Raw genomic sequence first — 17,750 nt, forward strand, 5'->3', positions numbered from 1 at the left:
GCTGAACAACTGCAAAATCCTTTCCAAACATTGTTTTCGTTTCACCTTTTCAGGATGATTTTCTTTCAAGTTTTATGAAGTTTTTCACTGATGGCATTCAGGCAGTGTTCTTACTAGCCAGTAACTGAATTTTACCCCCCCCCCCTAAAATGTGTCAGTGACATTCCTTTTTTCAGTTTCTGTTTTCACACTGGAAGAGTTGAAGTTAAGTTGTTGATCAGTATGCAGCCATCTTAAAAGTCCAATAGAACTTCATCTTATATGTGACGTGTAAGTTGATGTTATTTGCCATATTTAAAATGGATAAGTGTCAACAAATATGTTACAACCAATCAAATTATTATCCTTAAGTATTCTACTGTTGTAATCATAATTGCACCAAGTCTGCTGCAGTAGATATACCGAAAAGGTATGAAGGATGAGACCTGTTCTAATTTACTTGTTCAAGTAGCGTATGGTATACATTTTTATGACCCCATCATGAGTGAAGTGACAATTAACTATGTTTTAAAGCATGTAAATACTGCATGTTTTATAAACTGGAGTTTGAGCCAATGAAACTCTGTTTTAGGTTAAAAGTACTCATTGTTTTTTTTTTTTTTTTATCTTTTATTTTTCAGTGAAGAAGTATAGATTTCTAAGCAAACTATAATTACTTTAAATTCTCAGCAGAGACTGCCTGTAGTTTGTGGTTCTTTTTTCCTGATTTTAAGGTGTATCAGCCAGCAACTTCATTGCTCATGATATAGAAACCAAATTGCCTATACACAGTAAGCCCCTAAGTATAATGGTGATGGCTACCAAAAAAGCAGTTACTAGGAAATGGAAGTCAAAAAACAAGTGTAACAGAATTAGTGGATGGCATAAAGGAGACAAAAGAAATGAATGTGAGATCTGTAGAAAGTGGAAGGAGCAAACTACATAGAAATAAATGAAATCTGTAGAAACAATACATGCAGAATAATAATCAGGATGAGTGATATTTCAGGGACAGCAGGACTTAACCAGTCTATGTAATGATAAATTGAATAATTGTTAAGACAAAAATCATATCTGTACAATGTGTACAAATGAAAAAAAATAGTGGTTTGTTTTCTCTTTTACAACTGAATGGGTACTCGTGTCATTATGCTACATTTGACGTTAGTAAAGATGTTTAAAGAATGAAAACAGAGTAAAGTATTTAATTTTAAACTTGGATTGCAAATTCCAGGTCTTTTATATTTCAGAGAAGTTCATGAATAAAAGTTTGCACTCGCCTTTAAGTAACCAGTTCTTGTGCTTTTATGTAGTTACCAGAAAGTTACTTAATTTGTCAATGTAATTTGTCATTACAATTATAGAACTATTGTGCCACAGATACATACAAGAATGATGCACTGCATCTAACTAGTGGCATAGCGACACTTTAATTTTAATGAAACCTCGTGCTCACAAAGAGAAAGCCATTTATTTTTCATATATATTTTGAGTACTTCTTATCAGTTTAATTAGTACCATTTAAAATGCATTATCCTGAAGAGTTCAGGAATACATAAATCTAAAATATCAACATTAAGTCAGAGTTTCAGTAGTGGAAAAGAAACCAAGTCTTTTGTGTGTGTGTGTGTGTGTGTGTGTGTGTGTGTGTGTGTGTGTGTGTGTGTGTTTGTGTCCTAATGTCTTTGATATGACTGATGTAGCTCTTATTATTGAGAGAAAAAAATACACTTTGTTTCATAGAAGCATTAAAAGTTCAAATACTACTAAGATGGATGATGATGAAGAAAGTGAAGAGGTGGAGGATGAAGAAGATGAGGAGGAAGAAGATGAGGATGAAGATGATGAGCCTGCAGAAGACCATCCAACTATAAAAGATTTCATTTCTATTAGTGATTTTGATGCTGAGCAGGCTGGAGATCTGTCTTTTAAGGTAAAACTATTTTAATGTGTTACTTATTCTGTGACCTAAGAGAAACCAAACACTAATGTAAGTAAAGTTGCTGGCAAACAAAGCTTAATTTTTGTATAATCCTAAATAGGTTATTCATTTATTCAATTCCTGAAATGCTTATTGTGTTTTCTGATATTTTATAACATGCCCAGCTGAGCAGATGCAAAACTGGAAACATTTGAAAGATGTGGCGGGTAAAGAGGAAAACTGGATGTTTGAATGTTGTAGGAAAAAAAGACAAGAAAGAGTGAAATCTTAATGTTAGTTAAGATTCCATTGCATTGGGTGACTTTAACTACCCATCAATAAACTGGAACACCTATACCTCCAATTTGGGATGTGTCCAGAAGTTCTTAGACTTTGTAAACAAAAAAACTCTGGAGCACATTGTAAGTAAACCTACCAGAGGACACAATATTATTTGCTTGATCTTCATAAATTTAGCTACCTCATGTACTACTCCTCTGATATCCCCTCCCCAGTGATGTCCGACCACAAACTTGTAATACTCACCTTCAAAATGTTAAAAGACCTAGAGGAAATATTGCATAATTCAAGGATTATAAATGTGTGAACCTAATCCTACTGTGCAGTGAGATATCGACATTCAGTTATATTCCCACCAACTCCAGCTTAGACACATTGGCTAGCTACACCAAGGAATTCTACACATGTTTAGATATGTGCATAGAAATTGCAGTCTACTAGAGCTAAATGTCATGTGAAGTTCCAAAATAAATCACCCTGGTAGTTCATCAACATTAATAGCAATTGCAACAAAAGAGACTTCTTAAATTTTGCAGCTATTTCAAAGCCTCTCACATCAAGGAGAGTATTAAAAACATCGTAATGAAATTGAAAATCACCATGAGGGCCATTAAAGCTAACCATGAACTTAGGTGGGCATAAATAGCTAAAGATAATTTCAAATCCTTCTTTAGATATGTAAGTAAACTAAGAAAGAATACCTTGCATTACTTTGAACTTGTTCATGGTGGTTTCTCTAATTCACACCCAGATGACATTGCCAATATACTTGCCAACAAATTTATTGGTAAGTTCTACCCCAGAATTACTATCCATAGTCCAGAAATCTTGCAGTCTCTTACCTGCTGTTTTATCACTAAGAAATGTGTACAAAATCCACTGAATAAAACCCAAAATACTTCATCTGTAGGGCCTGATAATATACCTGAATGCTTAATAAGTCATGTCAAGTATGCCCTTGCTGACCCATTCCATAAACTATTTAACTTAAGCTTAGCTACAGGTTTTGTCCCTGAAGAGTGATGCACTGCAGTTGTATTGCCCCTGCATATAGATGACCATAGATCAGTTACCCTGATCAGCCTCATTTGCAAGGCCGGAATGTATTATAACTGAGCTCATAAACTATGATATCAGAAACATTGTTAGATCTTATCCTGAACAGTCTGATTTTGTTAAGGGTAGATCCCACTTATTAAATGTGGTTAACTTCAAGGGAGTTACACAGGCAGTTGACAGTAGCCATGCAGCACACACAGTGTTTCTGTACCGTACCAAGTCTTTTAACATCATACACATTGATGGCAGCATAAGAAAGCTAAATGATTTAAAAATAGATTCCTGTGTGGTAAGAAGGTTAACAAACTAGCTAAAATGTAAAAATCATTTAGTATGAGTTGCAAATGCTTAATCAGAAAGTATGAAAGTGACCAGTGTTGTCCATCATAGTTTAGAAATGGTACCCCTTCTTTTCAGCATTTACTTTTCTGCTGTCCAGACAGGGAGGCAGGGAGCCAGGATTTAAGTTTGTGGACAACTGCAAACTTGCAGTTATTGTTAAATCTCCATCTGATACCTGAACCTTCATAGGTTCTTAGGTTCATAGGTTAGTATTTAGCTAACTGCCCTTGCGAGCTATTGTAAGCTTAGCCAATTATCCCTTGTGAGACTCAAACCCTGCACCTTGTGTTTGTAAGGCAAACACCTTAACCATTAGGCCACCCTCCTATCCAGCAAGAACCCTCTGGTATAAACTCTTGGTATATTGAAAATGGGACAAAATTATATGTTAAAAAATACAGTGTCAGCACATTTGGTAGACAATCCCTAGGGACCTTGGAACTTGGGTTAAAAACTCTCTGTCTTTTGATAGTCATGTGGCAACAGTAGTCAGGAAATACTTCTACTTAGCACAACTAATCACCATTAAATATTATCCATATCTAAGGAGATTGTCTGTCATTCCCTTGTAATTCAGCATTGATTAGGCCAGATGTTCATTATTCTCACTGCTGCAGTAGTGTATGGATTTTAGCCTGCCATGAATACAGCAACCCGCCAACTTCAAAAGCTTTCATCTCCCACACTGTCACTCTGTTTAAAGGAGTACCGCACTCACAGACTCAAAAAACATATTTAAAACATCATGGCATGATGTTTCCTACACTTTAACAGCACTCTGGGGTTATTTACAGAATTTTTTAATATTTTTATATGTAATTACAGACTCTGACCACCTGGAGTACAGCATATTGACGTGGTTTGGATAAATCAGGTTGCCACTCGGTATCCCACAAGTCATTGTTTTGCTCAGAAATGTTACATCATGCAGGCCTGCATTTGCCTAAAGCTCTTGTCATTTCATAGATGTTGCATGCATATAAAGTTCTTAGTAAAATAGAATAGTTAAAGTAACATTCCTTGCTGTTGAATGACTACTTAAAACTGAAACAGTGCAAATGTCACAGAACACACAGAAAGTGCTGTTTACTGCTGCCTTTTTTCTAATTTAGTTTAAATGGCACTAATTTGTAAGACAATGAATTCCAGTTCTTTTACTTCAACCCTCCCCACACCTAGCTTCCCTGGCTGTCAAAGTCCTGAGGGTAATTTGACTTGGTAATTTCATTGACTGGCAGATCTCAGCAGGGTGCTTGACTCATGCAAGTGAATCTTTGCTCTAGCATTTCTTTTGTTACAGGGGACATTTTTTATTGCTGCACTGTAGCCATGGCCTTACTTTACTGCATTAGCATCCAGTTTGTATAGCAACTTCTGTAACATCTTCCACCAGTGTGCTAAATAAAACTTTTAAAATATTAAACCATTTTAGATCTTTATTAGTTTAAGTGTCTAAGGTATCACTTCATGCTTCCACCTTGCTAAAAATGATTTACATGTGCAAAGTGTGTTGGTATTCAGTGTTTGCCTACATATTTTTTTACTGCACTGGTTGGTTAAAACTTTTGCAGTGTCCCTGGATTTGTCTTTGTACATACAAACCACATTGCTATATTTTCCCTTCTTTTTCGTGTCTCGAGAAGTCACTTCTGACAAAATAATAATTTTTTTTTTAATAAAGGATATCAAGGTTAATTTACCTTGAATCAGATAATGGATGACACTGGAAAGAATCACTGTAGAAATATTTGTGCTTGGACTAAATCCCTTACTAAATATTTGCCAGACTACAGTTGAATTGGTGCTATGGCTTTAATTATCCACCATTACATACCAGTTTTTCAGTGTAGTGACAACCTGCCTTGCCCATATACCTTTAGACATGAATATGCAACTACTCCTGTTCATGTGTGTGAATTCATCTTCAGACTTACGGTGTTGAAGCTACACTGAATTCTAGGTGCTTGATCAGGTTTCACATGGGGCTTGGTTAAAGCTACTCTCAGGTTAAGCCACTATGAATATGTTGCACTGCCACCTCTGATACGAGGGTAATTTTTTTCCCCGCACTGCACACTAGCGGTATCTGATGCAAATTAGACCAAGTATCATTTGCCATGCAGAATGTACAACTAATACATACCAAATTTCTGTGTTTCAAAACATCGCTGTTACTACACTACTACTGAATAAAAGGAACATATTGAAATGTAACATAACCTGTTATCAGATGTAATTAAGATTTTTTCCAATATTTTCCATGATTCTCTGGCTTTTTGGTTTCATTCACTTAACTGGCTACCTGTAGATTTGCTCTTTCTTAGCAAGTTGCAGTTAATATTTTATCCTTTTGTTTACCTGTTAGTTTGAATGGGCACACTATGAACGTTTGCAGCTGTAGTCCCTTAACTGTTGCCTTGCATATCTTGCATAATGCAGATATGACTTCTCCATTGCAATGTTCACTTCCTATATCAGATAGTATCAAAATGTTTGATTTAAAGTTTCTTACCTTACTATTTTCGGGACAGCAATCAAATATCTTCACCCCCTGTAAAATACAGCAGCTACCACTCATTTCTCATGTTCATCCATTCTTGAGCTAGCATTATCCACATCATAGTGCCACGTGACATCCCAATTTGCCTGTTATTGTGCAATACCTGTCCATACAGGATAAGATTAATGCATACACCTAACTATATAGCAGCAGTCAAAAGTCAGTACTTACATGATGTATTCACATGCTGGCTTTTGGTTACAATGTGCATATGGAGCAAATACTGCATATTGCACTATTGTGACAAGCCTCTGTACCACTTCACGGTAGCCAGCCTCACAGAGGTCCACTTACTTGCAGCTGCAGTCAAATCCACTCATCTCACCACTTTCATAACACTCCTGCAGCTATGCATGCTACCCCAAACATGCCTCCTCTTGCCATTTATGCATTATGTTAATCTCACTTCTGTCCAGAAAGACCAGTCTGCAGCTGCCAAACAAGCGCCACTACACTGCACCACTTCACGGTAGCCAGCCTCAGCAACATTACACATATGGTCCACCACAGTTAATGTGATATTACTTCTCACCAACAGTTTAGCATAGTTTCTCCAACTAATGACCTCAGTACAACACAACCACCAGGTCTATACCAATACAAGTATTCACAAGTCCTCGGACAAGTAGTGCATATAGGGACTTACTGACATACTAACTGCTAGTCTGCTCATTGTCCATATTAACTGCAACCCATGGTTCCACTGATGTAAGGTCAAACATGAAATTCCTACTCTAAGCCATGGTCAAAACAAGCAGACACACACACACACACAAGCTGCAGACACACAGCAGAGAGACACAGCAGGGACACACACACACACACACACACACACACACACACACACACACACACACACACACACAGCAGGGACACACACACACACACACACACACACACACACACAGCAGGGACACACACACACACACACACACACACACACACAGCAGGGACACACACACACACACACACAGCAGGGACACACACACACACACACACAGCAGGGACACACACACACACACACAGCAGGGACACACACACACAGCAGGGACACACACACACACACACACACACACACACACAGCAGGGACACACACACACACACAGCAGGGACACACACACACACAGCAGGGACACACCACAAGATCACAATGCATCCGTAATACATAAGCAGTTTTGAATCAACTTGACAGTAAATGACTACATAAATATATGTCTGCTACCAAGCGTCCAGACAAAGGATGGCAACATTGCATGAGGCCAAAAACGTTTAATTATGTTACACTTGTTTACTGGGATAGTTGCACTGGATTCATGTCCTTTTGTCAGCAGAGGGCCAGGGAGAAAATCTCCAACAGAAGAAATTACATAGATTACTTAAGTTGTATTACATTACATGGATTATACAAGTTATTGAACATTAGAAAATATAAGACAATGCATTTTTTATTAATGTTCCCAAATAGTTCTCATGGTCCAACACAAGACAAGGTTTTTTGTACAATGTTTAGTAATGTTCCCAAACCGGGACTCACAGTTCATGGTCAGACAATTACAATTGAGACACAACTGATTGGAAGCAGAGCTTAAGTAATTGCATTATATAATTTTACACACACACACACCCCAACCAGGGACACACGCACACACACACACACACACACACACACACACACACCAGGGACAGGGACACACACCAGGGACAGACACACACACACACACACACACACACACACACACACACACACACACACACACACACACAGCAGGACACACACACACACACACACACACACACACACACACACACACACACACACACACACACACACACACACACACAGCAGGGACACACACACACACACACAGCAGGGACACATATCACCAGCAACAATGCTCTACAATAAACCCTGGGAGTGAAATCAAATGCTTTTTTTATAACCTTTACACATTTCTATCAATTTAAAAAAATTAAGTGGAATATGTTGTGTTAAATATGAACAACATGATGAATGTATGTTAATACAAACAGCAATGCTTAAAAAAGAGGGAATGATGCTCAGTGGGCAAGGCCTGTTTACCACCGGGTGATTCAAAGATGGCATCTTAGACTGACAAGAAAATAGAAAAATTAAATAAGCAATTTTAAGAAACAATGTAGAACATAATGTTGGGAACCACGGTAGGTGAACTGTGTAAATGGCGCAACAACCTCGAATAAAGACAGACAGCCTCTTATAATCATACCATCTCTTAGGCAGTCCTTACAAGCTGGCACAAGAGTTAAACACTCAGCAAACATAAATGCAGCAAGTAATTTTCCTACCATAACATTACATGAAAGCAAAGTGTACATTATGACTCTCCAACAGGTACAAAACAAAAGCATTTGTTTATTCATTCATTTATCAAATTTATGTACTGGGAGAGAACACTGATCAGCTAGCCCCTGCCCAGAAAACCACAGTGAAAAACTTCTCTTAAGCACATCTCACACTTCTCAAAACAGAGGTGGAATTCTTCAAAGACCCCGGGCATGTGGGAAATACAGCCCAGAGCGCAGAATTCTTTATAAACGCATTCTATGAACACCTTCAGGAATGCATGGATCATGCAATACCAAATAAAACCAAGACCCAATCCTCCAAGCTTAGGCATCCTGTCTGGTGGAGCCCAGCCATAAACAAACTATACAATATAAGGAGGAAGCCACTACATGATAGAGCAAAATAAGGCATCTCTGATCACTATTAGCAAAGAACTACGGGCACTCATAAAATCGTCTAAGGCCAGCTTTGAGAGAAAAATTGCACAGGACACTAAGGACAATCACAAGGATTTCTTTAGTTATGTTAGGAACCTGGGTGGGAATCCACAGATATGCTCAGACTTACTCGAAAATAACATAAAATACACCAAACCCACAGACATTGCCAACATCCTAGTTGACAGGATTCAGCGCAAACTTCTCTCTCCCTTCCCCACCAAAAGGGCAAATATCTATCCGAGCAGAGTGCTGCCCCCCTGACATCTCAGATGCTCAGGTAACAGCCGCCCTCTCAAAAGCAAAAAACACAGCATTAATGGGACCACCCTGTGTCCTCAACGGATCCTGGAAACTATCGCCCCATAAGCCTGGCTAGTTTGGTCTGCAAAGCTATGGAAAGGTTCATCAGGGACCTCATAAATAAAGATATTTGGGACCTACAGACACTGGATCATACCCATTTCGGCTTTGTTCGATCCTGCCTCTTATACCTGGTTGATTTCTTTGAAACGGTCACCAAGGCCATTGACGAGGGGAAGGTGGTCCACACAGCCTACCTGGATCCTTGAAAAAGCCTTCGGTACAATACCACACTCAGGCATTATAGATAAGCTCACCAGCTTAAATATAAACCCCTATATGTCACTGGTTGCAAACTGGCTGAAGGACAGAACCCACATGGTTAGAATTGCTGAAGCCATGTCAGACTCCAAACCAGTTACAAGTGGCATCCCACAAGGCTGAGTCCTGGGACCTCTCTTGTTCGGTATATATTTCTGGGAGGTACAGGCTAACACTGAAGGACTGTGGCTGACAGTTCTCAGATGACTGCAAACTGGGTACCGTAATCGACTCTCCAGCTGATGCAAGCATCCTACAAAAGGACCTCATAGAAACAGACAACTGGTGCCAAAGCTATGGTCTCAAGCTAAATGTAAAAAAGTGTATAATCATCCCCTTTGGCAAAAACAAAGTGCCCACAAATTACCACATAGGTGGTAATCCATTAAGTAATTAGGGACCTGGGGCCCCAAGTTTATAGCAATCTCTCATTTGACAAGCACGTGGCCAAAGTGGTTAGAAAAACATTTTTGGGATGTACCTTATCATTCACCTGCAGCAACTGGAAAGACCCCAAAAGTACATCACCAAGAGGATCAAAGGGCTCAAACAAATGCCATATGCTGCCCGGTTAAAGAAACACCAGCTCTACTCAGGGGCATACTGCCTGTTCCGAGGCGATCTGTGCATGACGTATAAAGCCATGTCCAACCCGGAATTAATGGACATGCTGCACCTCAGAAAATCCAAATCCCATCCAGCTACGCGCTCGAGAGACTTGAACCTCAGCACTGAAATAGGACATGCTGGAGGGACAGATTCATAACCCAGAGGCTCCCTTCACTCTGGAATAAAATCCCAGTCCAGGTTAGGCAGAGTCCCTCATTGACTCTCTTCAAGAGGAATCTTGATGAGTGGATGGGAGATCGTAGATTTACCCCGGGTATCACTTCTATGGCACAGTATGCTAACCTCGAAAAAGGGCATAGCAAAATAAATTTAAAATGGATGGAGAAAGCCAAACACATTCTGGCTAGGCTTATAAATGCCCTAGGGAAGATAGCCTAGTATGAACCTATATGCGATGGGTGTATGCATGCATGGTTTTTTAACTAAAGCAGGTATAAAAGTAACCAATTCCCCAGTATTATTTGCATTTTAAGTACTCTCCTTTTATGGCCTCATGCCAAGATACAGACTGCTCAGAAATTCCCAGACATGCATATTGAAGAAGGTCTGACCAAGACATGCAAATGTCCAGCAGTGATGGTAAATGTTCTGTTTCCCATCCACTCGTCAAGGTTTCTCTTGAAGAGTGTTAGTGAGGGGCTCTGCCTAATGTAGACTGGAATCCTGTTCCAAAGCATGGGGAGTCTCTGGGACAGGATTTAATTGTTTTTATTAATTGCACTGAAGAAGTGTTGTTCTAACATGAAAGCTTTGCATGCTTTTACCTTTGTAGGATATTAAATTTGCTTCCTGACTTTGCTGGTTTGGCTTTTTTCCTTTAGGAACCCAAAGAAACACAGGGAGAACATACAAACTTCAGACATTGGCCAGAGGTCAGGATCAAACCTTGTACTTCATGCGTGGGAGGTGAAGATCTCAACCATTATTACAACTGTCAAACAATGATGCCTTATACAGAAAATAGATTGCTGACAGTCTTCCAATAAGTATTTAACCATGGAAACAAGAACAACATCTTCTAAAATTCACACTAAAGGTCCAGGACATCCTTTTTAAGAACTTGGAGAATCTTACTGATAAATGAAAAAGTAAAATAAGTATAAAAGCTACAGGAGTTATAGCTTTGCTTGATGTAGGACAGCCTTGGAATCAATGCTATACTCTCTGTAAGTATTCTTAAATTCTATTTTGGACTGAAAAGCCAGAAACAGTAAGTGCACAGTATATCTTTAACCAGATAAAGATGCCCTGAACACACACTCCCATCATAACACAACCATTAAACCATTTTATGGTGTGGTTTCTTCAGACAAACTAACAGCTTTATTTTGTTGTATTTTTCATATGCAGCCGCAACTAATTAATTTGTTGAGCCTTCAGTTGAGAAAAAAGCAGCTCACCACATCCAGCAGTAAAGAACTGTGCAGTAAGCATCAAAATTGCTAGGTACATATCTTTCAGTCTCACATCAAGAAGTGAAACAAAACCAAAAATAATCACCGTCAAAGGTCGCAGAATAAGGAGAGTTTTAAATATAAGTACTATGGAATTAGAATATTTAGGGGAATAAAAGAATATGCATTAATGTGTATTTTCCATAGGAAAACAAATTAGCTTGCCACTGTAATGGTTGTCATTACTGATTGAGTCACTCCTTCCTTTTCTATCAAATAGTCACAAACTACAGGAAAGATTTTTTTAGGTAAAATATAGCAGGCCCCCAAAAATCAAATACAACTTTGAGTTATGGGTAAGACTTGAGATAATAAGTGGAAAATGCAAAGGTACAATGTATAAAACCCACAGATGAATGTGCCTCTCAACTTTTTGCTCTAAAATTAATCCAACCATAATGGGGGATAAAGGCCTAAAATTAGGCACATTTGCTAAATGCTACTCTCACTTTAAAAAAAAGCTAATAGAAGGCCAGGCTTTGCCTCAACATGCATTTTCTGAACAGTAAGAAATGTGAACCTGGAATGCCTGTCATTATTAACTGGCTGCAATAATCATTTGTGATTTACCAAAAAAAATCAAACATTTTAAGAGGGATATAGCAAATCAGGACAGTTGGGGGTATGCAAATGAGTAATGATATATGGGTGTGTAAAACGGATTATCAACTCTAACTGAAATAAGCAATTTATAAAACACATTCATTGTGCATTATTGCTATCCTCACATTACTCAAGCATAATAAAATATAAATTTTACTATATTTGTTTAGAGGAATTTGTTAACTTTTGATTTGTTTCCATTTAAAGTTTTCTCTCTAGTAAGCAAGACGCGAATAAGATTTCCAATGGCATGCGGCAATCACAGCGCTGAAACAGCACCAAAAGATAATTTAATTTGGTCCAGTAGGTTCTAAACCAATCCCACGCCTCTAGCATTTGCTTCTGCAGTAACTGGTCCAAGGCTCTATCCGAACTCAGGCTGCCGCTATCTTCTGGGAGTCCAGGGTTCGTTCTGGATCGGGTGTAAGTGAAGTCCTTCCGTATGTCTGGAAGCAGCACTTGCTCCAATTTCTCCAGGATGTCCAAGTTGTTTAACTTCCTTACCAGACCCATCATTTTGGGATGTATTGGAAAACCATTCTTTGGTAGTACACAACTTGGAAACTAACAGACAGCTTCACAGTAATACACCCATTCATACATCTCAGCTCGAGACCAGTGCCTCTTCCAATCTTCCATGTCCCACCATCAATCTCTGGCATGTTACCCGGATTTAAGTTTATCCATAATATTTTTCCCAGAAAATAAAAGAAGTGTTAGGGTTAATAAGGCATTTTTCCACTGTAGCAGTTTAATTATAAAGGAGACAAGCTAGAAACTTTACGTGAGTCTATGTATATAATTAAACATTCAAAAGGGTCAGGAAGTTGAAATTGACTCGGCAATGTTGATTTTTGCTAGTTTTCCAGGCAAGTTTGCCACCTCTACCACATCTGTGAGGGTTTGGGACAATAGCCTCTTTCCGGACTGTGAGAAATAACAACCCTTCTGCACATCCTGACTACTTAGTTCGAACTTCATGGGAATGGGGAATATGATACTGTGTTAAACACAGATAGCACTAATAGTTCTGAACCACAGTAGCTCATGTTTTGTGTGCATAACTGTGCAGTCACGTTCTACCTAGCCCTTTTGATACACTACTTTAACTGTAGTGTTACATTAGAAAAAAATAAATAAACAGCTTAGCGAGTATAAATAGAAGGCTAGGCAGATCATGATCGCATAGTTATGCACACAAAAAAGAAATTGTTACCATTACGAACAAATCAAAAACACGTGTACGCGTTTCTAAAGACAGCTATTACACAAAAATTGGAAGTTATACTGCTTATTATAACTAAATAATGCAAAAACAGAAGAAATTCAGCTATGACTGTAGTGATTTTATAAAATTTATTTATTTATTTATTTATTTTTTTTATTTATTTTTCATTTGTTGACCGGGCTAGTCTAGCTGGATACATGTCCATTTTCAGTAGAGGCCCGGGGAGAAAAGCTCCAAAGAACAGAAGTTACTAGACAAAATATCAGCAGATCAGTAAATTATTAATACATTCATAGGCAAAATAAAGCAGATCAGTAATTATTAATACATTCATAGGCAGAATAAAGTAAACAAGTAGGTCATACATATTGTTTAAAAGAGGTACAGACTTGTGTAGATGGCTAAACATAGCTACATTGTGTGCTTGGGATGTTTGCTGTTAATCTGGATTAGAGCAAGGGCATAGCCATTGGGAGTTTAGGAGAACCTTGAGGTGTTTTTTGAATTGGTGAAGAGAGGTCATGTGTCTTAGGTTGTTTGGGAGGGCATTCCAGGATTTGCCAATGGAATTGGCATAGAGTGCCTCACCTCCCGAGTTGTTAGATTTAATGGTCTGTACTAGTAGACTTTTGATGACCTGAGGGACGTAAGGTTGGAATAGGGGTAAGTATTTTGTTCAGTGAGGGGTTTTGTCTGGATGGTTGATTGCTTTAAATGCCTCAGTGAGTTGGTTAAGTTTGAGAATGTTGGGCAGTTCTAGCCATTCCAGTGTCCTTAGATTTTGGCAGTGATGGGTGCGATAGGGCATACCTGTTATGAATCTGGCTATATGGTTATAGGTTTTAGATAGTTTATTGAGCTCTCTCTTGTTGAGGAAGGAGAATAAAGGAGTGTGGAGAGGAGGTGGGTCCGGCAATTGTTAGTTTGGTGTGCGGGGTTAAGAAGTTCTTTATTCTATACATGGACCCGAGTTTTTTGTTTACCGACTTAATGGTCAGGCTGACATGCGTATCAAATTTCAGCTTGTGGTCTATGGTCACCCCTAGTAGTTTGGTGTGAGAGACAGGTTCGATTATGGTCCCATTGTTGGAGGACACATGAAAGGTTGGGTTGTTGGTATTAGGAGGTTCTTTTCCTTGAGAGGTAATTGGGGTGGGGAAAAATATAAGTAATTTGGTTTTGGTTGGGTTGAGTAAAAGTTTTAGATCCGAGAACCATTTTCAACTGCGGAAAAGCAGTTTTGGGTTGTGACTTGGAGTTTGGTCAGAGCAGATCAGGGTGGAGTCGTCTGCATATTGAATGCAGGAGGCTTGGGAATGATGGAGTGTAGACCATTTATAAATATGGAAAAGAAGGGGACCAAGTATAGATCCTTGGGGAACACCGATGTTAGTGGGGAGTAGGTCTGATAGCCTGTTTTGCCACTGAACTGCCTGTTTTCTACCAGAGAGATAGGCGTTAAACCAACTTATGGTTGATTTGCTAAGGTGATAGGTTTCAAGTGTGTGGAGCAACTGTTGGTGATTGACCATGTCGAAGGCTTTCGACAGGTCGAGGATATTAATTTATTGTTGCGGTTGTGGTTGACTGAGTCAACAAAGGAGAGGAGAGCAGTGGTTGTGCTATGGTGGGGCGGAAGCCATGCTGGGTGTTAGACAGGAGGTTGTTTGTAAGATGGGTAATGAGTTGCTTGTGACCATGATTTTAGCTAGTGGAGACAGAATAGCTATGGGTCTGTAGTTAGATGTGTCAGTGGAGGCCCTCCTTTATGGAGAGGGATAATATAAGAGATTTTCCAGATTGAGGGAAGAGTAGCTTCAGAGATGGAGCGGTTGATCAAGATTGAGACAGGGTAGGCTATGGCGTCAGATGCTATTTGTAAGTAATTTGCTGGGAGTAAGTCAGCTAAGGTGGTTGGCTTAAGTTTTTCAAGAGGGTTCGAATGTAGGAGATGGATGTTGGTTGTAGGTTAAAGGAGGGTTGAGTTGGGTCTTTAGTTAAGATTACACCCGAGGGAGAAGTAGTAAGCTGATTGGCGAGGGACTGGATGGTCTCAATTAAAAGTATTGGCTATATCACCTGGATCTTTGCCCATGAGTTTCTCCGGGGTGGGGGTGGTAGATTTACCTGGATGAAGGAGGTGATTGAATCCAGCCCAGAATTTTTTAGGATTATGCTGGTGTTTGTCTTGGAGGTGACAGAAATATTGGAGGTATAAAAAAAGTTGACTTACCAATTTAGCTGATCCCTGAAAAAACGCTGTTAACAGCAAAGCTTCCCGCAACAGGTTCCTTTGGCAAAATAATGCGTACTGGAAACACCAACAAGAAAAGAACTTGTCTACCTCCTGCAGCTCTATTTTAGCACTCCAAAGCTGGGGGAAGGACAAGGCAGCTGTGACATCACAGAATGGGTGGGTTTGTTTGTTTGACCGAGGGTGATGTCACTTCGGGGGAGGGAATTGTTAAAAAAAAATACCTCCACTGCCTGGCCGCGATGATCAGTAATTGGGGGACTCCAACCTGCTTAACTGAAACGCGAGAGAATGTTTTTGGAAGGTAAACAATCCCTGTTCGCTAAGGTAGGCTTGTTTCAGAAAAGTGAGGGGAATTGAAATGTTTTAAACGATGCTTTGTTGTTTGTTTATGCAGGAACGTGTAAATAGGGAGGAAAAAGGCAGGGAAGTTGAGGAATTCTGTTTAGAAACCCGTTGTACTCCTTTAAAGGCTAAGCCCTTTTTGGAGGAAGCTATGTAAATAGCCAGAGTGACTATAAATCTTTAGTGCTTTCTTCCTGCCTTGTGCAGATGCAGCTCTGAGGCTTCTTAAGAACAACAGTTGACCAGTGACTTCCTGCCAGACAGATAAGATGTGGGGATCCTTCAGCACAAATGTTTATGTTTTAAGGATATTAAATATGTTTTTACCTATTTTTTGTCAAATTTGCAGCAATTCACGGTAAGAATATTGGTTTTTCAGTAATGCAGGGAGACCTTCATTTGTGATCACTGAGTCCTCTCCCACAACCTGGTATTCCTCTCATTTTTTTGCCCATGGCTAACCCTGATGGTTTTACAGTTCTCTTCTCACCACTGTTTTCCTTCTGTTTGTCTAATGCCTCCTTTGCCATTGTGTTCCTTGCATCATTGTGTTACCCCTGACCCTGTCAGTCATGTTTGTCTTTCCTGATACTTAACCTACCCCTCTTGCCTTCCTCTTACTTCCTTTCACAACTTTTCCTTCTCTTGCAAAAAAAAAAAAAAAAAGGGCACCCATCCCACAAAAAAGGATATACCTCCTGCACATACCCTTAATTGTCCAAATATTTGCAGAAAGTCTACATGTTTAGCTCATATTTTTGGTTTGTACCTCATATATGTATTTTTTGGCAAATCATTCAAGACTGACATCAGTAAATAGTGAAATGCCTTTGAATTTCAGATTTCATACCCTTCAATGAATGCATGATAATGGAAAACCTGTTTTTCTCACCAGTTTTCACATTTATAGAGGCAATATGACAAATATTTCCCTGATTTTGGGCCTTCTTCCCACCATTATGAATTCTGGATCTAAGAAATTGAGAGAAAATGCTCCTGTGGGATTCCACCTGTGCCCATGCTGGACAGGGGGTTTGGGTGCAGACTCATCTAAACATGGGTTAATGGCTAGGCTTATAAGGGCCTCAGGGCTAATAGCCTAGTAACTTCCTATGATCCTATGAACCTGCCTACCCTAGGTTTGGAGACTTAATGGATCTTTAAGCTAAATTTGTGATTTTGATTAGTCAAAAAGTATAATTTAAAGGCAGGAACTGTGCAGAGTGTGAATGTTTATGCGCACTTTGTGACAGTGTACTTATTTCATTTTTATTGGGCAGTTCACTTTAGGGAAAGTATCTTTGTGCTGCTTGTGTAACTTTTATGTTGTGGAACTGGGACTGTTTGAAGGGGTATGTACTGTTTTTGTTAACTAAATGACAACCTTCCTTCTGCTTGACTCCTTCTAGCATAGCTTCCTGGCACTCAGGCTTCATCCTCTGCCTTAGTGTGGATACTTACATTGGAAGAAGGAACAGCAGGACCAGAGTATCAAAAAAAACAAAAACAAAAAAAAAACAAACACCAGCCCTGTCGATGTCAGGTAACTCTGCAGCCTCAGTTGCTGATTCTTCAGATGACTTGCTGGTTTTCTCAAATCCCTCTGTTGTAGCCTTGCTGACTGCTATTTACTGGGGTCAGACACATCCTATTGGACTGTTCCAGTGTCCAATGTGGACATGGGAGA

General features: G+C 39.3%; 1 protein-coding gene across 1 annotated transcript in view; it reads left to right on the forward strand.

The window, feature by feature from the left end:
* The window catches only part of NPHP1 (nephrocystin 1), a 1,368,595-nt gene that overhangs the window by 140,984 nt on the left and 1,209,861 nt on the right, over positions 1-17,750 (forward strand). Inside the window, exon 3 of the mRNA XM_044057279.1 lies at positions 1,723-1,912. Coding sequence (XP_043913214.1) covers positions 1,723-1,912 — 190 coding nt within the window. The remainder of the gene's footprint in view (positions 1-1,722; positions 1,913-17,750) is intronic.

This window comes from Protopterus annectens, chromosome 1.part2, assembly GCF_019279795.1.
Source record: "Protopterus annectens isolate FY-2018-M chromosome 1.part2, PAN1.0, whole genome shotgun sequence".
NCBI lineage: Eukaryota > Metazoa > Chordata > Ceratodontiformes > Protopteridae > Protopterus > Protopterus annectens.